This window comes from Anopheles coustani, chromosome 3 (assembly GCF_943734705.1).
Source record: "Anopheles coustani chromosome 3, idAnoCousDA_361_x.2, whole genome shotgun sequence".
Classification (NCBI taxonomy): Eukaryota; Metazoa; Arthropoda; class Insecta; order Diptera; family Culicidae; genus Anopheles; species Anopheles coustani.
In genome coordinates, this window is record NC_071288.1 from 7594390 (window position 1) to 7620920 (window position 26531).

At 43.7% G+C, this 26531-nt stretch overlaps 1 protein-coding gene across 1 annotated transcript in view; it reads right to left on the bottom strand.

Moving 5' to 3' along the window:
* Positions 1-26274, bottom strand: part of LOC131260546 (uncharacterized) — a 38517-nt gene extending 12243 nt beyond the window's left edge. Inside the window, exons 1-5 of the mRNA XM_058262297.1 lie at positions 26205-26274; positions 11847-11867; positions 8380-8427; positions 2561-2634; positions 295-497 (exon numbers count right to left, since the gene is read on the bottom strand). Coding sequence (XP_058118280.1) covers positions 295-497; positions 2561-2634; positions 8380-8427; positions 11847-11867; positions 26205-26274 — 416 coding nt within the window. The remainder of the gene's footprint in view (positions 1-294; positions 498-2560; positions 2635-8379; positions 8428-11846; positions 11868-26204) is intronic.
* Positions 26275-26531: the final 257 nt, after the last annotated feature.

The window sequence follows — 26531 nt, forward strand, 5'->3', positions numbered from 1 at the left end:
AGTGATAATATTGGAAAGCGCATGTAAGGGAAATTACCGCAAATCAATTGCGGCACGGAAAAGCTTTTAAAACCAGATACACCTAGTGGGGTGTGGATGAAATTTCAGTGGAAAAGGGAAGCAGGCTATGAAAATGCCGGAACCGGGTGGCGTTGAAGCGGAAATCTATGGCACATGCGTTTGATGTCGTCCGCGGTTTTCAACTCCAGAAGCAGCCGCTGTGGTGTGACCTAGTGCCGATGTCGTTCCGTTTGCTGCCAGCCAGTTTGTTTACGGTGGACGGTTGCAACATACCTGACTTCCTCTTCCGACTTTGCTATCATCCAGTAGACTTTGGAGCGCTTCCGGCGGGAGCCGAGTGCGATGAGCTGCGACACGCTGACGCCATCCGGGAGCGGTGGCCGCCGGGGTATTTGTCCGGTCCAGTGTGCTATCGCCAGCATTTCCGGTGCCTCCTTGACCAGGATCTTTCCGGCAGGTGACGAGCGACCCGGTTCCTGTGACCCATCGACGAACCGGTGGGAAAAAGAGAGGAATGATTAATTGCGTTTTATTTTCGTGTTCGAAATCGATTCGATCGGGAAGTGCAATTCGGCGCATTGAGGTAGGAATGAGGGAGGGAAAATTCAGACATAGTGCTATGGAATACTGATGTTCCGCAAGGCTTTATGAAAACATTACATTTTAATTGCACAGCCGAGGTTTTCACTTTAATTAACGTAACATTGAAAATGAAAAAGGACGTGCATGGAATGTTTATTAACTTATAAGTGGTTTTAACTGCTTTTTCGTCAAGTTGTGTTGAATCAATCAATTTATTTTCAATAATAAAAAACAACTAGCGTTATGTGTTTATAGAGAATCCATGTTGTTTTTCGTTTATAAAGATGAATTTGTCTGTGGTTTGATGTGAAGCAATGAAACCTAGTGGAAAGTCCAATTTTAATTTATTTTGCTCATTTACATGAATTTCTTTCCAATACATTATAGATACACAAGTGATGAAAACATACACACTGGTTACATTAAGCAGTAAACGACTAAACATGTTCAGGAGTCCTCGAAAAGTTTTCGAATAGAGGACTAAGGTAGGAAACAAAAACCGCCCGCAAATCGTGTACATTTGCCTGGTCTGGCAGTGCACATAAACTCGCTCAAATTTGTTGATCTAATTTACCAACATTTTGATGAGCATGTATCAGACAAACACTTCCCGGGCTCGCTTTCAACACTTTGCACCTAGCGAGGGATGGAAGCCATGGCCATTCAGACGCGGACGAGGAGGAACGGTGCGATGGCACGTGCATGTTTAATGCATGTAATTTAATGTAGCGGGGAAAGTTTTGCACTTGCTTACACAACGATGCATCCTCTATCTTTGCTGCGCGAGGCAGTTAACCTGACCGGGTACAGAGTACAGTGAAACTGCAAAGCCGAACTTGTATCCCCCGTTGGGTGGATGGAATTAATACAAATTTCCATCGTGCCGGCTTGGAGCCGCGGTGTGCTTTCCAGCCTTCGAGGGGTTTCATTGTGACTGTTGTTTGTGCGGTGGAGGTTTCGGTGAAAGATAACACTGAAGCTCGACAGTAAGAAAAAAAGAAACGAGTACGGATAACCAACTACCCAAGTGTACGTCGCTGCAAGTCTTTCCACCACGACGTAACTAAGAGGGGAATGGAATTGAAATTTATTTCTCGTTCCCCATATTACACGGAGCTTAACGACTTTGACCTGACGTTTCATGCTTGCATGCCCCTAGTTAGCCAGCTTTGCCGTAACGAACTGAACCGAATGGTCATAAATATGCAGCAGGTTTTGGTTATGGTGTGCTCCATTCGGTCGGGCAAAGACAACAGCATATGCTTTGAGGGAAAAAATGTCGAACTAAGGTAGAAACATGATACCGGTGGATTTGCTTACAAACACCGTACGATCCCGAAACCAAGGAAACTGACCGCAGCGGAGGGCTAGGGATGCTAGTCTTAAAAATGCCCTTGGATTGTTGATAAAATATTTAGCCAATGGAATGCATTCCGTTTCGCTTCGGTTGGGGAAGCTTTTCCTCTTTTTAATGGCTAAAGAAAGCAAAAGTAGCGCACCATTTCGACGTAGACAAAGGTCACCCAACCCTTTTCGATTCCATTGGTTGGATTTTCGTTTGATTAAGAAGGGATTTTTCAACGGAAATATTTTGCCAGTTTAGGATATATGTTACAGGTAGCAGCTTTTGGAATTCCTCTTTAAAATCTTTTGGTTATTAAATTAGCTTTGGTTTGCCGAAATACCAGAAAGATGAGGAAATGAACCTATCAGCCACAAAACAACAAAGTAGTAGACAATTACGAAAACGAATTATCCTTCAAAAAATGACTGCTTGTTGCTCATTTGAATTCGTTTTTCTTTCACACATCACTTCTCTGGCCCTGTTTTTGGTAATGGTTTGTTTATTGTACCATCTCTTTGCTTCGATTAGTGCAAAATGTTTAGATTGTGAAAATGACAAGCGGGAGGGACGGTAGAAAGGATAGACAATTTTCATTTCGTGTTGAGAACTTACCGTAAACCAGGCCATAGTGGAGTCATCGTACAGCACAACCCATTCCTCCGACCAACGGCTCCACAGGACTTGCTCTGCGAAAGATAAGGTAGGTAAAAATGAAAACGGACGGTGTACAATTTGAATACCGTTATGCGAGAACATGGCTCAAGTGGGAGGTAGGTAGTTGTTCGGGTATTTGTTATTTTTTCGGCGTTTTAGTGTTTTCCCAGAGGGTGGAACAAGTTTTCTCTGAAGTGAGAGACAAATGATTGAAAAATAGAATCATTTGGGATGGATCTGATTAAAACGGATTTTCAAAAGTTTCATAATTTTTTATTCCTAGAATACCTTCGTTGTTTCACTAAGCAGAGGATTGTTGAAAAGTAAGAAAAAGGAAGGAAAACAGCAAGTATCGAAGGAGTATGAAACAATGAAGGTTCCCGATCGATTCGAGAAAAAGGTTTTCAACTGAAAAAGAGGCCCTACTGAAATATTCAATTACGTACTAACTCTCGAACGTTGAAGAAGGAAAGCCGGCAGGTACATGAAGTGAAAAGAGAGAAAACGGGAGTAACAAGATGTAGCGCGATAGGTTTTCCTCACATCGTGATTCGATTGTGACGGTCAAGATTTTCAAAGAGCTTCCCCAAGCTAAACAAAAAGAAAAGCCTCACTCCACGTGTCCTGTGAGACGTCGTATATTCATCACTTTTATCGAAAATCCATAAAGGAAGGATGAGTGGTAGTGCTAGTGGTTCATTGTTCAATTGCTGGCCTTGATCCTTTCGGTTCCTTCCGGCGACACACGATACATTAGCACAAAGGATGTTCGCAAAAGATTTTTCTTCTTCTGAAAGTCATTGAATGTGACCGGTAGGGGCAGGGGATCTCGGGGAAAGAATCTTTGTTCCGGTCGGAGCGGTCGGCTCAACAATGGTAGAAGAAAACCTTACCGTCGCCAGGGTTTGTTTAGGAATCGCATGTGAAACTTGACTCCTGGAAGGCAATAGGACGTTTGTGTAGCCACGGCGTCAAACAAATGGGTTGTGGGAAAAGTTTAACATTGTTTCAAGGTCGTGCTGAAAGATGATCGTCACACTCCGGTCTTCGTACGGTCGGTGTGTGTGTGTGTTTCGCCGAAAAATTCTCATCAACACTTTTCCCATTTGCGCCGGTGGGTGGCGAAATGAAATTTTTCGAAAATTACTTTCCCCACGTGGACTTGGACAAATTAAAATCATAACTCCTCCGGCGGGCCCCTTACTCCCCTCGGGGAGGGGAAGAGGCGAGAAAACCTGGTAGAAAGTTTTCACACCTCCATCCACGCCACCCACCCAGTCCGATGGTTCGTGGAATGCCGGCGGGCATTCAGGCCCCGTTTAATTTCCTCTTAACCTCAACTCTTCTTCCGGCGCTTTCGAAGTCCGCACCGTAATGGGTTTGGCTTTCCACCCCGTTCGTGTGCCCTCTCCGTGTCCCAAATCGCCCCGCTTGCGTTGTCTGTAGAGATTATTAGAAAAGTATTGCTCTCGCTAGTGCCAAGAAGCTTGATTTCAGAGGTTCTTCATCGTTCTAGACGAAAGTCAATTTTCAGCTATCTTTCCTCTGCGACCATTTTGGATGGGTAAATTTCCTGAAAGGTGCCCATGCCACTGACTAGTTTGCAAGTGTGCTTCGGTATGTGTGTGGATGTGGTTGTCTGTTACCTGATGTTTAATTAAATTTACTATCACTTCTCGCTCATCAGCCGAAAGGAACTCGTCCCGTCCATCGCGACCAACGCTCCAAAGCTTGCCCTGCCGTTGTTGGAAGGAAAGGATGCGCCAAAGCGGAAACACTTTCGTCCGGCCCAGCCACTTCTCAGCGCTGCGTGCTCCACGCGCATCCTGTGACGCATGTCATTAGGACGGCGTCCTTTGGGGAAATGAAAATTGACACCGGTTTGACCGGTGAAATCTTCGACGTTCGAGCGGCAAATCTTCTCGAAAGTCCCCGGGGAGAAAATGGAAAGGATTTTCATTTTCTCCGGTCTTTCGAAGGGACGGGAAGGCAAAGAAGATGGACCAGTCGAAGAAATGACCTCATTAATCATATCACCGGATCGATGGTCGGGGTAATGAAGTTGGACAGCGATCAAATGCACCAAACGATGGTGGGTTCGGGATTTTGCTCGGCTGGTATCCGCGTCCCTTTGTCCTTAGTCCGCCGGTGATGCACTCGCTCAGCTGGGGGCGAAAAGGGCGTGCCCGAAAGCTGTGCCCGTGACATGAAGAGCCCGTGACCCACGAAGTACCATCAATCATTCCGGGGCGAGCGAAATTGGGATTGTATGTATTATGACGATCTCAACGTAATCTTTTCAGTTTTTGCTGAGGACATTTGAAGGGTTCGGATTTATTAATATGCGAAATGAAATTGTTATCCTTAACTGTTTCAAACGTTATTAAATTTAGTGCAACGTTTGTACTTAGGAAACACCAAACGAGTAAATACGATATGAAATATAGGATAACAATTGCATTTTTGTTTTGGTGCGACTTCGAAGAATGTATTTTCCATCAGTTCGACTTTAAAAAATATTGAATAAAAAAACGGATTTCCAAAGAATCTTTTTACGTTTGCAATATTTTTGACGTGCTTGCGTTATTCGTTTTCAATTAACGTAGCTGGCTCAGAGGAGGTTTTTTTCCTTATATTCCACACGCACAGGTTTCTGCGGTAAACGAAGAAATTTCCCGGCAAAGTCCTTGCTGTGGAGTGCTTTGGTTTTTGTCACATTTTGGCCAAACATTATGACACGCGTACTTGGAATACAGTGTTTCGGTTGTTTACATGTAGGTACGTGCCTGCACTCATCCTGATACCGGGGGCGGAGAACGAACCGCAACAGACTTACAGACAGAATTTTATTGTTTGTTTGCCCTTGTTCATGCTGCCTGTCTACTTTGGCATTAAGAACGAACAGAGACACCGCGCGGTGGAGCGTAGAACTCCTCTTGGAATGTCGTTTCGTCCGGGGAAAATCATGGTTTTTCACGTTCACTGGAACAGACACCATTTTGACGGCTTATCGTCGGACTCAAGACCGATGCTTCTTGGATACATTATTGCGCCTTTCCAACGCAAAACATTCCGGGAAAACCCGGCACGAGAGCACACACACAAGATACCCACCGGTTTTGGAGAGGGTGAGAAATAATTCTGCTTCACGTGTCAAACATTGAGCCGATCATCACGCATCATCCGGCTCTTCGTCACCTGGGCGGGTGCTTGCCGGCAATGCTGGAACCATTTTGTTTTCTTCGCACCCAATATTTACCAAACCTCTTCTGACACATACTGAACCCAGAAACACACATACACGAGGTTCGATGGTGTTTGCACCTGTGGACCTGCCTGGGTGATTCGTGACATGTATGGGAGGTTGGAGAGCGCCGCTACTTCAAATCCTTATGGCAATATAGGTTCCTGGGGCTGTTTTACTTTCGATCGTACGATAAACTCTAAGTTGAAAAAATCGATATACTTTTTTCCAATGTGTTTTGAGAACTTAACCGTTGATGTGAGACTTACAAGCGCGGTGGATAAACCAATGATTACATGTGCATTATGAAACGATAAAAGGGAAAGTTGCCTACCCGGAGCAATATTAAGCCTTGATGATCTTCTTCATAAGCTTTCTTAAAACCAACTTTATGCATTATGCCAGCCAAGGATGAAATGAAGTTCTTCACGATGGATTTATTTGAAATGTTATCAATTTTCATGTGTGACGGATAGCATGATAGAGTCAACCTAGATGTTGATGAAGTCAGTATTCTTGAATATGTTTATTTTGAAAAACTACATATAATTATTATTGGCGTAATTTAGAAACAGCTGAACTTCTTATAAATTTTCTACGACACGCGTGTATGTGATGCAGAATTCATAAAAATGAGTGAATGCACTGGGGTTTTAGTGGTATCGATTGAGCCCGAATTGGCTAGTTTGTTGGCCGAATGGAACCAAAATGTATCCTTAGGCCCTGTTATCCCTCCTTGCTTTGGAACATCCGCCTGTACCGGCGCAACTGTAATTACTTGCTCGACACGCCAACACCGAGCAATCAATTACGGTTCCCGCGTGGCTCGTGATGATGCACCTTCGTGGCTTCATTTTCCGCCAGCTCCAGGTTGGGCACTATGCAGCCTGCATCCGTCATTTGTCTTTGTCGTCGCATTCTTGGGCTCGCAAGTTCGTGCTTCGAACCGCCGAGGCGTGACGCGTGACAACGTAAAAGTTTGCGACAATCAAATTATATCATAAACGCCCCAGGGGGAAAAGTCGTGCACCAGAGAGCGGAAACCCCGACTCACACCGTCGGCGCTCGGCGTAAATGGATCGTGTTCATTGTCTGCTTCCGGTGCCGCTTCCGGTCGCGTCCGCTCGATGTTTCGCCTGTTTGCGGACGGTGGTCTCTGATGAGTTGGGGTATGAGGCGAAAAGGGAGGAAAATGAAACAGCTTCCAGCGGGCACCCTCGACGATGGGGTGTGCTGTTCTATCGAGCAACAATAATAGTGAAGATAGAGCTCCAAGAACCTTTCATGAAAATGGCTTTTATAGTCGGAAACAAGTAGTAGTGTTGTTGGTGGAATTTCAGCAGTTCAGACTTAAATGAGTAATTCAGCGTGAATGTGTTTTATCTTAATTGGTTTTCTGCATTGATACTTGCAAATACTTGACCTGAGCTAGTGTGAGTCACTCATCGTTACGATCGAGAGCTGATTGTAAATAGCAGTTTTAAACAACATAATTTAATGTTATCTATAAGTTGGAGAAGAAAAGCTTAGCTTAGCTTCTCTTTAACATAATTTCATTCTTCGAACAGTGCATCGGAAGTGTTGAGAAAACGTGCCTCTCATCCAATGCCACCGGAGCGTAATCGTATCGATTCGTTCCGCGATACAATACTCAGCCCACTAAGGCAAAAGGTTCGTCAGGGTAAGGTCGTCCAGGATGCTTGCACTATAGTTCACCTTCAACAGGATAGTTCGTGTTTCAGTATACTGCCCCACTCTATCCCCAACGCTCCTCCGTCGATCAACAGACACCGTCGAGATCCGGGCAATCTCATTGGCATTCTTCGGAACTGCGCCAAGAAGCCTCCGGTATGCAGAGTGCCCTTTCTTAGTGATGAATAGCAGAAGAAGGTAGCACAGGGACAAGCAAACAAAACAAAAAAAGCAGGCAAAATGAATGGAAAGGCTCTCGAAGGAATTTTGTCCTGCCTGGCACTGGCGGCTGGCGGGAGATTTACGATGCTTCGGATGTGAATCATTACAATTGCACGCACGGTTGGTTTGTGACATGAGAATTTCGCAGTGGATATGCTACGGTTCGATGGTGGAGTGTGGGTTGATTGGAAGGCTTTTCCCAATTCTTCGTAGGCGACAGAAGTACGTTAACATACCTTAAGTTTGTGGCATACTTGTTGTGTGTAGGATTTACATATGTTTGTTGAAAGGGATACGACGGACGGCTTTCGCATTTTAAAATGTGTATAACAATTTGCAGTCGGATTTATGATCTTATAATTTTGTGTATATGTATATTTGGACGGCCAGGTATTGTACATTGGTGTACGACAAAATTACATTTTGTTTAACCTAATGCTTATGAAAACTTATTGTAATATTATAATAGTAGTTTTAAGAGAAACTTGAAATGATGAAATATAGAAAACTAATTTTCGAGTATTGTTTTTTTCACATTTACCTTTCGAATATAAAGCATACAAAAAAGGACCATAACGAGCTGAAGAAACAGCGTGAGGATGTAAATAAAAATACTCACTTTTGTAGCGCAATAAGTATCCTCCTTTGATCTGTTTTCCTACCGTTGCTGCAAAGGAAAAGAACATCGAATAGAAAAGGGCGTGTTAGTTTGCTGCCTTTGTATGGAAAATTGTGCTTGGGTGCAGTTACAAGCACCCCTTAAGCCTGGAAAGTATTGTGAGCAATAACGATGATACATTTGTTGCTCCTTTTTCCACAGGAAACTCTAGGAAACTTCTAGGGCTTTTAAGGTAGATGGCGTTGCTATCAACATCAGAAATCGCTTCTACATCATTACCTAGTGCAACAAACTAAGCGGACCGGATGAAGCGCAACTTCGCAGAGTTGTTATTTGGTATGGGAGTGCTTGAAGTTGAATGATTTAAGTTTCAAGTTTATAAAACAAACCAGATGTACCCTTTTATATCGTAAGGTGTAGCTTTAGAAATTTTTTGAAATATATAAAAATAATATAAAAATGTGAACAAATGGAGACGCCTGGTGTTTCACGCTTGGCAAGTTGGTTGCTTTAGATTCATGGCAAAGAAATACACTCTGCAAAATAATTAATTCTCAGAATCAAGAAATTGTGTAACGTCCATCATTGTGAATGTTACCGCATCGTTTCTAACGACGTTTGGTGCGAATTTGAATTAAAAAACGCCAAGACAGTAGAACCGTTAATTGGGAAGAACAAGATTTTGTAAATTAATTTCAGCATGGAAGCAAGATACCAACACTCTGTCACCGAAGTGAGCAGCAGGGCCTAGGTTAGGATGGAGCCAGGTGAAATATTTGAGCCGAGAGGGGACAAAAAGAAAAGAAAATGGAATGCCATGATGGCAATCCTGTGGGAGTCAGTAAATCACCAAAGCCACAAACAATCTCATTAAAGTTTGCAGCTCTCCTTTAAGCCGCACGGCTTAGGCATGTCAACGGCAGCCGAACGGGCCAGGGCGGCCCGAAACAAACAAACTGTGGCCAACGGTAAAGCGAACAAAACAACGCCATTGCTCGGAGTGTGAGGTATCAGTGTTGAGAACGCAGCACAAAAAAAGTAGAAACAATCAACCCAAATCAGGCGAAATTCCGGTGGTTAAGAGTGGGTGGCGAAAAACGCGAACGTGAACGTGAAAAAGGTACGGCCGTCAGTTTTGGGACACATCGTTTCGTCACGCAGTCGTCGCAGCGGTCGCCGTGCCGTTACTCACTCATGCCGGCGATTTTATTCGTTTCTGGTGCCTTTTTGGTGAAAGTTTCGCTTCACCACAGCGAGGTAGTGTTGCCGCCATTTGCTTTGTTTTACGTGCCTGCCAGAGCCGGTCCATGATGATGTACGTCGGCTTATAATATTTTCATTACGCAGTGTGGCAACCCATGTTTCATGTGGAACAGGCCGGCGCGAAGGACACTGGTTCAATTTACATTAATTAGACACAAAGTTTTTGGCGTATTTTTTAACGTGACCCTCGCCCACGCGAGGCTTTAAGCTTTAATGTGCCGCTTTCAGAAGGTAAAAAGGTTGTCGATAAGAAAAGTGGATGTTGAAGCATGTTACTCAGAAGCAAAATTCTACGGCCTGTATCAAATATTTAAGAAAATAAAATTATTTGAAATAAACATCTTTAGTTTCTAATTTATCGTTAAAAATGTAATGGTATTATCTTATACCATTATAAATTGTTTAATAAGTAAACTTCATGATCGTAATGTAATTAAAATACAAACCATGAATTTATGCCCATTAAAATGCTTTGTTTACATTAATTATGATTGTATGGCTTAGGAAACCACCAATAATCAATGCGTTAATATTGGTCTTTTGTGGCGCTCATTACCAGTTCGTTCTAGGAAGCTTTGGAAAAAAGCAACACATCCTTTCCATATCCATTAGCATTGAGTGGGCGAATCACATGGTATACAGGCCAACGAATAGCCACGTTTTCTCGAGCACGGAATATCTAGCTTAGAAACGTAATACGGAACGTGATCGAAATGGCGAACAGCCGATGCTCGTTTTTTGTTGAATGTAGAAGGCACATTTTGCTCGAAATGGAGCAACAATTTGATCGAATTAGGAAAGAAACGATTGATGAAACGCGCAGCCATATTTTGAGCATGGTCTAAAATCATATATTTCTATGGCTTTTAAGGTAATTTGCTTCTACTCGGTTCGACGGATGGAAGAAAGAGGAACATTCTGGGGTTTCCGTGGTGGACCTCATCGTTTCCATTTCGCTATTTTTTCTAGAGATCAAAACATAGAGTAAAGGTAAGATGCGTTTATAATATCGAATATTTTAACAACCAAAGAGATTGAATGCTGTATTTAGAGATTGAATGCAATACTTCAAAAATTATATTCATTAGTGTAACTGTTTGTTGTGAAGAGCGTGTTATTGACATGCGAATGGAAATTGAAGAAAAAGCAATCCTCCTCATCATCATAATTTTTTATTCTCTCCAAGTTTCTACACGAAACGAATGAATAAAAATAGGTATATAAGCAAAAACGTCATGAATAGCAAGCATGATGAATCTAAAGTTCGCATTTATGCTAACTGATTAAAACCAATTCGTGAGAGTGGATGTTATGGATCAACACTGATGGTATGTAAGCTTGAAAAACACCAAACATAAATGTTACATTGATATGAAACTATTCTGCAGATGTGACTATGTCCGCAGACACACCCGATTCGGGTCGCTGATTGTAAAGTGCATTTGTTAACGAGAATGAAAAAACTGCAATTCACATCCTTTCTCATGTTCACGGATCGTTCCATTTTCTCTGCCCTGCATCATATGGGCGCAACATTGCAATCTCCCACGAATGGGGCTGACTTGCAGAATGATAATCTACCGGGGGGAAATAACGACGTCGACGACGACGTTTGAATGATGGATAAAGACGAGCGTAAGAGAGTGAGAAAGAGAGGGAGAGAGTGAAAGGGTAAGGACAAGATATTACGGTGCAGGGCTTAATCCAGTTTAGCGCATCACTTTGCAAGCCGCCGGTGGAAAAACTGCTTATCAACTTCATTTGGTAAATCGTTCTTCCGCGCGCAGATGCCACTTCACGCGGAGTGATGGATGGTTCATCAGCGCAGTAATTGCTAGTGTGTGCCGTGTTAGCATTATCGTCTGGTAACTGGTTGATAAAATGGTAATGGGATGTTTCCTCCTTGCTTTGTCAATGCACGGGTGGGATTTGAAATTTAATTTAGAGGAAATCTCATCATCGAGAAGTATCAAAGCTACACCTGAAGTGAAACCAATCTTATTTAAATGAGATCCTTTTGACAAACGAAACTTTGCTGGAAACAGGTTGTCATTTTCTTTTTTATGTTTAAATTATGACTGAATAGATCCATAATGAAGCTCGTGCTGAAACATTTTCTCGCGATTCAATGGATTCAAACCGGTTGAAACCATATGCTGTTGAAAATGTGAATACGTTTAATTAGATGCTCGGCGCATACTTACAGTTGCAACTTTTACAGGTACCTGAAACGAGAGAGAGTAAGAGAAAAGAAGAGATTAGTACTCGTCACAGGATGCTCCCCGGAAAGTAGTTTCGGCGAGTCTGATTTGATCTTCCTCGGCAACCCCAGCGTGGGAGATCGCACCGCTTCCTCACGTCTGCCACGCTAATGGGACTAATTTAACTGAAACAAAAGTGCAGTAAAACTGGCGATAATGGCTGAAACCGAACGACGGCCGAACGACCAGCCGTGTGGTTGCAGAAGTTCACAATGTCCTGCCATTCGAAACTGAAATAAATGTTCCGTCGAAGTGCGGTTCCATCCGATTGCCGGTTCAGTGGGTAATGAAATCAAGAAAACTTTGTCCAGAAGTCATTCCGACCGTCGTCGTCGTCGTCGTCGTTGTTTGGTAGTGTCATAAGGCGACACTGTGGGTGGAGAGCAGGGCAGAAATGTTCACCACCCAGCAGTCGAGAGCTAGAGGGCGTCCGAATGTCTGGCAAGGAATGTGCGGCCCGTGGTAAAGAGCCATCGGATCGTCATCAGCAAAACGTGTGGACCGACATAAACACGACCGAATGCAAATGAGCCCACTCTGCTGGCGCCCGGCAATGGGACGGGGTATCTGGTCGCCAAAAACAAACGGAAAAAGCATCCAACAATGATCGTATGGTAGTGAATATAGGGTGAAAAAAGAAACCAAAACACGGGGAACCATCATCTTGGGCGTTATGTGCGTCTGTCATAGTTTTGCACACGACGACCGGGCACGAATTCAATGCGCTTTGAATAGGGCACTCTGTTTTCCGTGACGTGCGAGTAAGGACTCGGGGAAATTTGTTACTACCACCACGATGACCACACGGCCGATTACATATCACAGCCGATTTGTCAACAACCTGCCCGCATGCGGCAGGGAAGTGGCATCCGGGAAAGATGGGTCGGCAGGTTTATGTTTCTTTTGGGACATTTTGTTTCAAACCAAGCGGGTGTCGAAGGGGTGTGAACGACACACGAGGTTGACAAATGTCATCATTGGGCACGACATTCGGGAAGCACATGGTGCTAATCAAAACGGTGTCCACATAGGGAACATACAGATCGTGTGCGGAAGAGAAAATATGAGTATGTGTTGAAAAAACCCCTACCCACACCCAGGGAAAGCACTGACGATTCCGAATTCTTGGCCGGCCATATTTGTTGATTTGCCTCGAAGCCCGGTCCGGAAAAACAAACGGACCATCGATGGGTTTTGCCACGGGCGAGATGGGAAATATTACTTTACCCCGGAAACATCTCGTCCGGTGTGTCGGGGAAACGGCCGGTCCCGGTTTTTTCCTCGCTTTTCACGATGGCACCTACCTTCTCCGGCTGTGGAGCAAGCGTGAAAAACTCGACGGTAAACATTTGCCACTGCTTAAGTATGCAGGCCGTGGAATGGGTATCATTTTGAAATTTTCCTCTCCACAAACCGGGTTCTTTTCCCCGTGTTCGACGTGCGTGTTTTGGGCCGGAAAGGGGCTGGAACCACGCTTTTTTTTATAGTCGTTTTTCGCGACCGACCCTTTCACGGGCCCAACACATCGGCCTTCGGGAAGAGCACCGAACGTTAAAGGCAGAAGGCTTCCAAAGGGGAAGGGGAGCGCAGGTGAGGAATTCTTGGTAAATATTTCCTGAGTCCTCTGGCAAAGGCACGCCAGCCGACTCGAAAGAGTTATACGACGGCGTGTAAGGAAACGAACGACTGGAAAGGGGGAAACAAATTCTGATCGACCAAATTCTAGGCTTCTTGAAGCCTTTCTTTTCTTTGTGCCTGTTGTTTTAAAGGGGCGTAAGGGCGTGCAGAAGTTTACCACCAAGGTCAAACACGGTGTAACGTGACGACTTGCGAGGGACACAAAGCCTTAAGAATGACAAGTAAATACTTCAAGTGTTTTCCATTTTACGAGTACCTACAAAAAGTGGTATAAGATGTAAAATTGCCGATTCAGCATTCGCAGTTCGGAGCAAAATGATTAAATGGAATAATCATGGAATGTATACAAAGGTTTTTAAGGGGATGAAAACATTAGTATGATGTTAGGAATTTTATAGCAACTTTTTACGTTATAAGATGCTTCTCGTGAGCTTACAAAATGGTAACAAAAGTAGCGCACATCCGCGTTGTTAAAAAATATAAAAATAAACATCAGCTTAAGTCATTGGAGGCCAATGCAACATTTTGCTAACTTGGTAACACTTATTGTATCGTTCTTAGATTTGTGCATTTGAAAGAGATATGTATTTGTATACATGAATGTTAGAACTTTCGCTATTTGTATTGAATTTAAATTTCAAGCATGAATAAAGATAAAATAAGCTGACCGACACGATCGATGGCGAGATGAGACTGATAAAAGTCTAAAGAATCAAGCGTGATAACGTAGCCGTTGTCTTCAAACGATGACTTCATGAAAAGATGCTCAATGTGAGGAGAACAAGCGCAAGTACAACATAATGGGTACGAGTGAGTTCAATAGAAATGGAAGATTGCGCACGACACTCCCATCCACCGGAATGCAGCTTTTGTTCATTAGCATATCGCAGAGAGTAAGGGGAGGTTCGAGTGGTACTTGGACGAAAAGTTGCTGAACAAGCGTTCCTAGAGTGGAGAGCAGTTAAGCGCAGCTGGCGGCGGACGGGCCTGAATCGAACCTTGCAAAACCACTCGCCGTCAGGTTCAAAGGGTACTCGAGAAACAATCGTTCGATTTGAGACCAAGGCAGACGAGAAGCTCGGGAGTAGCTCCAATCGAGGTGGGGTGCGGGGTGGGAAAATCTCGGTCCGTATCTTTCTGCCGGCGGTTCATCGATTCCTCCAGCGCTGGCCAATAGCCGAGCCGAGTTCATTATTGTACGATCGATGGGTTGTACGGTTGGGAGTTGGGTTCAGGAGGAGCGGTGGAAAGGACACACATCCAAGCCGTGCCCTCGGTAATCGACTGGCGCGCGTGCGGTTGCTTGGAAGTAGCTTTTCCCAAGACGAATGCCGCCGGTTTCGCTGGTTGATTATGCAAAACCAATCAACCAACCGGCATCCACCGACGCATCCTTCTGCTTCTGCCGTCCGTGCGGAAAAGGAAAGCATAAGGAACGACCCGCACTCCGACAGGGAAACGGAATACAACATACCCGGGGTCCCGTTTGCTTTGATCATCCCAGGTAGCTCACCGTACGACGGTGTAATTACTCCATTCAAAGTCACTCACCCGTAAAGCGGTCGTTTCGGATCGAATCTTAGCCCGGGGGTCTCGGGCTTTTCCACCCGTTCGTTTGGGTAAAAGAAATATAAAGATTTGTCGTTCGGTTGACACTTTCCACCGGTGGCGTTCGGTGAGGTTTTCCATCCCACTCCTCCCTGCCAATATGTTAGCTAGTTAGCCATGACGAAGGTATCATCGTTAGGTCGCATATGTTTATCATTTCCACACCATTGCCCACCGCAGGAAGCGGAAGTGTGGGAAAAAAGGTGGGAAAACTTGAGGGATGTTCGACATTCACCCCACCCATTTGGGGTTTGTATCTCAGTCGAGTCTATTCAGCGGTATTCAACACGTGGAAATCGTTTCCGAAATTCATCCGAATGTCTTCCAAAGTTTTCCCCCGAACGCCTGAATTAAAGGTATCGATTTCACACGACTTGTTCGCAGAGCGTTGTGGTTAACCGTTCCGTTAAGCGCCGATGATTTAGATACGGTGAATGTTTTTTTACTGGATTTCCCCACGGGAGGGAAAATTCCCCTCGGAAGCTGGGGGTCTGTTCTGCTCGTGGCAGCAAAGTTTGTGGGAAGTTTTTGCAATCACTGCACCGCTTGATTTTATCGAACTCAACCACGGCCGCAAAATAGGTCACCCGAATCGGATAATCGCTCTCCATTGTGGTTGGGAAAATGTAAAAAATATCGCCAGTGAAAAACAACCACTGAAAGCGATATCGGGAAGTATCGGGTGGTTGGTGAAGCAGATCAAAAATCATACCGATTTATGGGATGTGGTCGTGGCATTGTACCGAGCCCTTCGTGCTGCTCACTTACGATGCGAACGAGGATTTCCCTACCATTTCGGGGCGGAATGTGCTGGGCGATCTGGACGCGGAGCACATTTTCCCAACATTCAAAGTCATTCGTGCATAAAATAAGCGCACAAGAGATGTTTCTGGATTATTCTGTTCCCATTTTTTTCATTCTCGTTTTCCATTCACTCATTTGCTTACTTCTGTTTTCTTCTGTTGAAAAACTTGCTCCCCTTCTCATTTACCCATTTTTCCATCGAGTGCATGCTCGAAACATTTCTCGCATTCGGAAACTCCTTTTCCCCCCGACCGGTCGAGACGTCGCTCATCTCTCGCTCGAATCGCTCACCCGGAAGTAGGTCAGCCTGAGGCGGAGGAAAAGTAAAACAATTTCGCCGGGAAAACTTTTTTCCCTCATCAAGATTCGCTACTGTGCACGAATGCTACTTGCATTCAGTTGCCCCATCGAGAGACAACGGAAGCGCAGCGAACGGAGCACGGTTGGAACGGAGGATCAAAAAGGATTTCGTTGTAGTGCCCGCTGGCGGTCGAAGGTGTCGGTGGTGGTGTTGAGCGTCCTTGCGCCTGGGCAGGATAGTTTTCTGCGTCCGCTTGGAGGCGTGGGGGAGAAAAAAACGGGAAGGGACCAGGTCCTTACACGAGTCCTGTCGAGTGGAACAATCGCTAGTAATGAACTGTTGAAAATGTTGCCACGTCCATGCCAGGGACGACACTTTTCTTGGTTGGGGATGGTGGTCACGGGAAAAGAGTCATAAGCGAAAAGCAGGTACTTGTTTTCGAAGAAAGCGTTCGTCCTCTGTGAACAAAAGTGAAAATTATCGAACGGCCGATGGAGGGGGTAACTGTTCCACAAGGTCCCTAGCACAAGATCGTTGTCATTGTCGGGTACCTTCCCGTTCGAGAAGGAGCGGCTGAAGGCAATTGATGGACGTTTCATGGCTCAATTTTCCCTTCTTTTTCTTCAACCCAGCGAAACCACGCAGAACAACCCACTTCCCCACGAAGACGGCGCTATTGAAATGCATATCGTGTAAAATGCTAATTTTCTCCATTCATTGTTGTCGTGATCTCACGGATTATTTCTCTATTTCATTATATTTCAACATCCAAATTCAACTACTTGTTTCATTTTCACTATCCACTCTCGTCAAATTCAATCACAAGACTGATGGTTCAACTCTTTCCGTTTTTCAATGTCTACTTTGTTCCATCTTTTTCCATCTGCAGATCCATCTCGGTTCAGTAGTAGGCCATCGCTCTTCTAATTTTCGTTGCCAACTATCTAGCGATTAATTTCATTTTTAATTTTTCGTTGCCTCGCATTCATAATTCATTCGTTTATCAATTCGTTCATTATTACTATTTTTCTAATTATTCATCCAGCTCGGCTCAATCCCTACATCCTCCACTACCTCTACTCTCCATCGCAATCGTGATACATAACCGTATCCTGTTATCTCTTGGTTATTTAATTATTCTTTGCGGTTCTGTTAGTTGAGGACTGCTAGTACCATTCATGCAATTACTATCGGCCACTGATGCAATTTAATGGCTTGCTTCCCAATTTGTTTTCCGAACCGTTTACATTTTTACGTTAATGTTCCTAGTAAACGAGTCCGAAATCATTGATGATGATCACCTTTGTACTCTATTCGATAGTGTATAATATTCGCTGGAGATAGTGGAGTAGCTCTTAGTCCTTCGTGGTAATAACTTCACTACATAATCTCCTTCCCTTAAATTGGGTTCTTTCGTCTCGTAATCTTCGTCCGCAAATAAGTATCCTACGTACTTCATTCACTAGTCCTTTTTGGGGACAATCGTTCAAGTTGCTCATATCCCAAAGGCAGGGGAACTTTCCACGAAATCTTTATCCATCTAGGAGTGCTTCTTATTTCGCAACCGCCATAACCTTTATAACACCTAGATTCTGTCACTCGATGGCTTCATTTGATTTTGCACACAGACGAACAGATTATAATTCTCGCTCCTTTGTCCTCCCCGTATTTGGTATTGAACTCTGGGGAACTTTTGAAGAAATCACTTCGTGGCTTTACAACTGATGATTCTGCGATATGCCCGTTCATGCGATATAAGGTGCAGTTTTTCTGATCGAGTTGTTAAGTCATTTCTGAATAGATTCTGACTCAAAACAATGCAGACTATTAGGCCACATTCAGGACTGCGTCCACTCCAGATGCTGTCTGAATTTCATCCACGAATAGTTATGAATCCGGGGTCGAAAGATGTCTCTGTTCAAAAAGGTGTAAACAACTTTTTTGCGCATACTAGTATCCTGAGGCTACCTTCTCCGTTGAATTATAAGTTCGGCTCCGAGCAGCTATCCCGTACGTATGCTCCAACTGTTTCTTCTTATCAATCCCGACTGCTCCAAAACTGAATAGTGCTCGTGTTTTCGGGATAATTTCGACAAATACAGAAATTTTAGCTCGGTCACGATTGAAGCTACCGCTAAGATTTCGTCCATTACATCGTCTACATTCGATTGTCGCTCTGTACCTTCGAGACAAGCTGCAACTTCTAAAACAATATCTTCAACAACAATCTTGTAAGGCCTTTTTCTGTCCTTGATCGTCCATTGGCTCTTCAATCCAGTCGTTAAAGTTGATCTGCTTTCTGTGCAGAACTTTCAGCCGCAGTTTCTACAACAACATTCCAATCATCCGTCCATCCGTAGAAAATATGACTATGTGCTCTCGAACATGCTGGAAAAATTATCAACAGTGCTGGAAATATTGAACATAGGCAAACATAGTAACATGGACAGGCCAAACCCGAGCAGCGTATTTGAACTCCTTGATCAGCCGTCTTCAATCCAAACGTTAAGGATGATCTGCTTTTTGCGTGGTTCTTTTCAGCTTTGTTAGCACCGAGTTACGCCGATTCTCAGGTTTGACTGTGTTGGTGGTGATGATGAATAACGCCGTGTTCCCGATACCATCCTCAAAATTGAAGCTTCTTACGATATATTTGTCCACTAGAAAAATTCTCGAAGGATCCGTTTCGTTGCTCCACATCCAACATATCCGCGATGTACAAATACATAACGAAAAATAGTTATAATTTAAAAGAATGAATAACAATTGTTTCCCTGGGGTTGTATTCCATTTAGGAACACATGTGGAATGTGTAACGTTCCCCATAGGGAATTTCTTCAAACACCTATTCCTTCACTTAAATAAAACTTTAGAACCCTGTGTCTTCCTCTCAGGGAATCTCTTTCCATATGAATACTTCCTTTCAGAAAGTATATTTACAAATGTGTCTCCCACCCGAATATGTATATCTTATGAATTTGGGGAATCTTTAATTTAAATTTTCATATTGTTCTTTCTCTCAGACAATATCTTCTAATCTTTACCATTCCTTACAAAGAATTCCTTCAACTCGGAAAAGATCCTAATAACGTACGTGTTCCCTTCCAAATATCTTTTATGTATCAACTCTTTCTCTCCTCCTCACCATTGTTATTCTTCCTTTTTTATATACTCAAAGAGGACTTAGTAATCAAACCATTCCTCTCGAAGGATCGTTTAATCGGATCGGAAAAAAACACTTAGTAAAGTGCCGTTCCTCTCAGGAAACTTCATCGAGGTTTCCACTCAGATAAGCACTTAGTAAAGGAGGTCTTTCACCTCATTGCATCTGTGCCGTTCCTCTCAGGGAACTTCATCGAGGATTCCACTCAGATAAGCTCTTAGTAAAGGAGGCCTTCCACCTCATTCCAGCTGTGCCGGTCCTGTCAGGGAACTTCATCGAGGATTTCACTCAGAAGAACTTAGTAAAGGAGGTCTTCCACCTCATTGCATCTGTACTGTTCCTCTCAGGAAACTTCATCGAGGATTCCACTCGGATAAGCACTTAGTAAAGGAGGTCTTCCACCTCATTGCACCTGTGCCGTTCCTCTCAGGGAACTTCATCGAGGATTCCACTCGGATAATCACTTAGTAAAGGAGGTCTTCCACCTCATTGCATCTGTGCCGTTCCTCTAAGGAAACTTCATCGAGGATTCCACTCTGATATGCACTTAGTAAAGGTGGTCTTCCACCTCATTGCATCTGTACCGTTTCTCTCAGGGAACTTCATTGTGGATTCCACTCAGATAAGCACTTAGTAAAGGATAAGCTCAGATAAGCACTTAGTCTTCCATCTCATTCCAGCTGTGCCGTTCCTCTCAGGGAACTTCATCGAGGATTCCACTCAGATAAACACTTAGTAAAGAAGGTCTTCCACCTCATTGCATCTGTGCCGTTCCTCTCAGGGAACTCCATCGAGGATTCCACTCAGATAAGCACTTAGTAAAGGAGGTCTTCCACCTCATTGCATCTGTACCGTTCCTCTCGGGGAACTTCATCGAGGATTCCACTCGGATAAGCACTTAGTAAAGGAGGACTTCCACCTCATTGTATCTGTACTGTTCCTCTCAGGGAACTTCATCGACGATTCCACTCAGAGAAGCACTTAGTAAAGGAGGTCTTCCACCTCATTGTAACTGTGCCGTTCCTCTCAGGGAACTTCATCGAGAATTCCACTCAGATAAGCACCTTTTAAAGGAGGTCTTCCACCTCATTGCATCTGTGCCGTTCCTCTCAGGGAACTTCATCGAGGATTCCACTCAGATAAGCACTTAGTAAAGGAGGACTTCTTTGGAATCTTTCAATGTCTATAAAATCTCCTTAATACTAAGTCTTCCATTATGAGAAAATCTTAAAAATTGCATCTACTCTACTTGTCTACTAATCAGAAGGACTCGATGATTATATTCCAACACTTATCAATCTTGATACCTAAGACACGGTGTAACTATTTTGTACCATACGATACGTGATACTATAGTGACGATATTTCTACTACTTAACCTCACAGAACCAATCGACAACCTTTCCAAAATTATCTGAATACCACAATGTAGAAGGTGTACAAAAAGAACTTCAAAAATTCATCGATACAAAGACCAAGTATAGCAAACTTATACCAACGCCATTTCCCTAACATTGTTTGGCGAGAAACCGCGATAACTAATCACTATTTTTAATCAATTTTCAATATTGACTATTCTCTCGACGTGAGACGCCATCTCTGAGAACCTCTATGAATAACAATATTTCTTCTCAAGGAATATTTCATTTGTGTCTTCCGCTCTGAGAAGTACTTAGTAATTGAGGTCTTTCACTCGGGAAATCTTGTATTCTCATCTCTATACTGAAATCTTTTATTCCCATCTCCATATTGATCTTCCACACAGAGAGTCTTATTGAATCTGATCCGTTTGCAAGAAATTTCCTCAATGACTCAGTCCTCCATGCTGAGAAAATTTTAAGAAATCGTATCTACTCTTATGAAATCGTATCCATGTCTCTCAAAGACAAGATATGAAACTATTTTATTTTGCATACTTTACTACTGCACACAACGATTCCAAAAATATACTCCAATCCTCAATAATCTCGATACCTACGACACGGTGTAACTATTTTGCACCATAGGTTACGATGTAATGCTCTTTTTATAACAACTAACCTCTAAGAACTAATCAACAACTTTTCCAATATGTCTCGATATCTCGTAGAAGGTGTCAAAAAAAAAAAAAAAATGTGTTTCACAAGACAAAATTGTAATGAACCATGCAAAACTCATAACTTTTGGTTTAGTAGCCATGATATCCAACGAAATGGAACGATAACTTTATCTGAAGTAAAACTCCAATATGAAATAACAATTGCTTGTCAATCTGGTCAATTTTCAGCCACTATTCGTGTAAAACATCGACAAATAATCACTATCTTTCACAGAAAGTTTAACAACATAAATTATTCCAATGACATGGAAGCAATCCATCTTTGATATGAAACCACCATCTAGTTTCTTTCACAAACCTCGATATTTACGAAACACTTTTTGTTACTGATGTTAACCTCATAGATTTAATTCTCCTTATCCTCAATATATCTCACTCTCCGAAATCGCTATTATTATAGCATTATTCGAAAGGCAATCGCTATTATATTAACAACCTGATCAATATTAATTCAACGTTATTTTGCATCATTGTTTGACAAAAGAAAAACCGCGACATATAATCGCTATTCTGCAATAAACTTTCCAATATGGGGTATTCTATTAATATGGTACGCCATCCTTACTCTGAGTAAAGAGCTACAACAAGATATCACTTCCTATTTTAAAATAAAAACAAAAAGCTTTTAATTATCACCACTCTCTTCAAATATTTCGCCATTATATTTTACCGACTTGCGCCATTGTCGTGATCTCACGGATTATTTCTCTATTTCATTATATTTCAACATCCAAATTCAACTACTTGTTTCATTTTCACTATCCACTCTCGTCAAATTCAATCACAAGACTGATGGTTCAACTCTTTCCGTTTTTCAATGTCTACTTTGTTCCATCTTTTTCCATCTGCAGATCCATCTCGGTTCAGTAGTAGGCCATCGCTCTTCTAATTTTCGTTGCCAACTATCTAGCGATTAATTTCATTTTTAATTTTTCGTTGCCTCGCATTCATAATTCATTCGTTTATCAATTCGTTCATTATTACTATTTTTCTAATTATTCATCCAGCTCGGCTCAATCCCTACAATTGTGTCAACGGAAAACTGGCATCGACGTTATTACAATGTTGCTTCCATCTCCGCGTGCCGCTCGGCGAAGTGATGAATTTCGGTAAAATTTGTCAATAAGGTTTCCCAGCCTGGCAGGCGAAAGCTCGCCGAACAGGTGGAGTTTTGTCGAATCATTGTCGAAATCAATTATCTTTTCCCTCGGAGCGCAAATTGACCGGTGGATGGAAAAATGGTTTGCCATGACTTGGGGGACCTTTCGAAAAGGATCCCAACTATAAAGCTGGTGTTGTTTGGCGCGCACATTTTTGCATGTCGCCACAGCCACACGGTACACGAACACAAAGCCACAAAAAAGGAAGCATAAACAACAGCAAAAAACACTTTCATTATCTTGCCCATCGGAGGATGTCGTAATAAAAATCAACGCCATCGTAAAGATGAAAGTTTCGCTATCTCCACCCCGGGAGTGCGAGATCGCGTTATTATTGCGCTGCCCAGCAGAAACCGGAGCATACGGGAGGTCAAAAGCCAGACTGGAGCTTTCCATCGGAGCGGCATAAAATGGGTTTTTTTTTCCTCCTGGCAAGCAGCTACCGACGTGGGTATTCTTTTGCTCTCCGGTTTCCTTAGGAGTGTTGGGTCTACCACCGGGGCTTCCAAACGTTATATCATATCGTAGGAAAACATATTGCAAAAGGATGAGCAACAAAAATCCTTTCGGTGCTTTAATTTTGTACAATTTTACTGTCCATTTTTTTGTTGTTGTGTTTTGTCCATCCGGTTATAACCTTTCTGGCTGGACCCGCATGGAGGAGCCTTAGCAAACGGTGCCGGCCGATGCTGGACATGACTTTTTCTCCGGACGGGACGGTAAAATGGTTCATGGAATGCTTTTGCTATTTCTCGTGTGTTTCGCTTTTCCCGGCGGGATGGGCTCGAGAGAGGAAAAAAAGGTTAATGCACGCCCAAGGTTTCACAGTGCGACCGGCGGAACGTAGCGGAATGTCAATAAACGGCAAAATGAAAGTTTCGTAGGCCGAGAAACTGACCTAATGGCATGGGACGGGGTCGACGTTTAAATGGGAACCTCACGAAGACACGGTCCTGCTGAGTATTGATCCACTTTAAACACGGGAGGTACCTACGTCGAAAATTTTTCAACACCTCATAAAGGTGTTCTCTAGGACACATGAAAGAAAAAGAAATAGATAAAAAGAAATATCCGCCCGAGCTAAACCAACGGACAAACACTTGAATCTATGCAGGCGACGAAAGTTTCTGCCCTTCATTGGTCTCCGGTGACCCAAGGAAAACCACCGGTGCGATTAATTTCGTTCGTAATGTTCCTCTCTCTCTTTTCTCAGAAATAGATAATTGGCAGCAAAGTTTATCATGCAATTGAAACCGGGAAAAATACACAAGAGAAGGCAGGATAAAACTTTCCAGCAAAAAGCTGTTTGTTTTTCCGTTCGCCCATCTGTTTCGAAAGTCGATCACCAGTCGATCGCAAATCTAGTGATTTTCTTGACGATGGGCACTGGTGTTGGTCCGTTGGTCAACTAGCGAGAGAAAAAGTTTGTGAAATTAATAAGGTGTAAAGTTTGCCTCAGCGCAAGAAAAAAACATCTCTTTCTTGTGAATAAAAGATATTAATTTTTTAAAAACCTTTTCTCCATCAACAGCGGGCAAACACAGGGAGCGTGGAAAAACAATCCGATAAACTTCTTGAATGTTGGCAAGGTGCCAGCAAGTGTCCGGAAGAACTAGGAAAATGGAAAATAAAAACTTTTCGCTACACCCCAGCTGTAAACCGAGCAGGGTGAGAAGTAAAAGGAACATCGGAATCGGGGGAAACAAAAAAACAGATTGGGCAAACCGAAAATTCAACAAGTTTTTGGACCGGAAATTTACGAGCTATTCTTATTCACACAAATCTCCTTCAAATCAGATTTGTTTGCCCATTCTATAGCTGTTTCGCGTCTTTGGGTCCCTAAAGAATCCCTTTCCGTGCGGTGAACGGTTATGGCGTTCCGTAGTCTTATTAACGGGAAAAAGCTTACACGTTTACATCGTTGGCCCATTTGTGCCAGTGTGTGGAAGAAGAAGGAAAGTGGAGCGTCCCACGGTTAGCGGAAGCGGGCAGGAGGGGGACGCATGTGTGCAGGCGATTATGTTCACGTGCTAAGAGTCGGTGATGATGACGCCAGCGTGGAAAGAGCAATGATCGAGAGTTGGCCACCCGTGGCGGGGGAGGCGGAGGGCCTACCTCTTTCTCCTCCCGGCAGTGAAAAACGGGATGGGAAAACTCGAAATCACTTTGTGTGTGACCGTAAGATATGGTTACGTTTGATCGTTAAAATAAATTTTAATGAACATTCAAAACTTGAGCACTCTTCTACACACCACGTAGCTTGGCATGTTCGTTATGCCAGGGTGGGGAGTCGGGGGGAGTGTAGGGTAGACAGTGGGATGGGAAGAATTAGAAGAAGAGAGCCATTAAAATGGAGGTATCCGACGGTGGAAGATTTATGTTCATGGCCGTCGTTACGGACGGTTAAAGGATACGACGGTGACGGTGTATTATTTTCATTACTTTTCTTCTTGTTGCGCCCACTGAGGGGGAGAGGTTTTCCAACGATCCGGTTGAGACTGCCTAATTTCTCCGTAAAACATTTTTTCCTGCTGCTGTTCGGGCTGAGGTGTATTAAACTTAAGTGCGTGAAAAGCGTCACACCGCCCAAGGTACGCCGAATAAATGCCATTAGTTCTAATCACTACCATTGATCACGCGTTAAAATTTGTTCGCGACGACAAAAAGGCGGCTTTTCTACGGCGGCAATGAAGAGCGAACCTTAGACTCTGTTGAACGCTAATCGGCCCGTAATCGGGTACCTCCGGAAGCGACCCGAATCGAAACCGGATCGTTGCCTACTCGCTTTTCGCGGCACGGTTGCAAGGTTCTCCGGCACGCTGGGAGAAATGGTTGGCAGTAATCATCGTTATTCGCATCATTTCGTCGTTGATCTATGGATGGTTTCCATCGGGAACTCGGAAAGGTGAAAATCCGCGCCACTGGATGGGCCTTTTCGTCATCGTTGACTTTGCGTAACGAAGTCGGGGCGGAGGTTTTCCTCGGGGTAAAGGGAGCAGGATGGCGCCGGTAAAAGGCAATTCGCGGGCGTAATGAACTCATAATCACGCCCATAAATCACGGCATCATAAACCATCGACCAGTTCCAGCCGACGCCCAACCTCGGTATCTAGCTTGCGAGGGGGAGGAGGGCCTCGAGGGGCATTGTCTGTACGCAATGGGGCTTTGTTTTTTTGCATTTTGCATAATCCCGGCTGCGCTCACCTTACGGCAAATGGATTAGATTGAAAGTGGAGGGTAATTCCAGTCAAGTACCTGGAGTCGTTAATACCGAGCCTCCGAGTTTGGAGAGGAATGCAATTTGTGCTGAGCTTAAAGAAGGCGCTAGCTTCATGATGGATAAGGTGGTCTCGCTTGCTTGGATATTTGCTTCCAAGCGTTCCATCTACCCCGCTCGGAGTACTTGTGACAATTAATTGTGCCTGAAGCTGATCGATGGTCGATTGAACCATAGCTCACCTCAGGCGGGCCATTTAATATCAAAGCAGAGCGTCATCATTTATCTGGCGAGAAACATGTTTCTTCTTACCGTGCTGCAGCTGTTGCGACGCCCTCGACGAGCCGCTGGCGTTGGCCGGCTTTGCGCAGAGTGAAAACATATTTTCCGCCTGGATGATTTTTCCGGAGGCTGCCAAAAGTCGACCAACAGTCTTCGCACGACTTTTAGGGGAAACCTTAGTGCAGGATTGTCGAAGTTGGAACGGACCACACAAAATCACGATCGCGATCGCGTAACACTAGTGACTGGTTGGTATGTCGGTGGTGAAACCAGCTGATTCGAGGTTTTGTGCTGCGACACCAGCGGTAAGCTTTGGCACAAGCTCGCTCGAATGCATTATCGAAAAGGCCGGTGGGG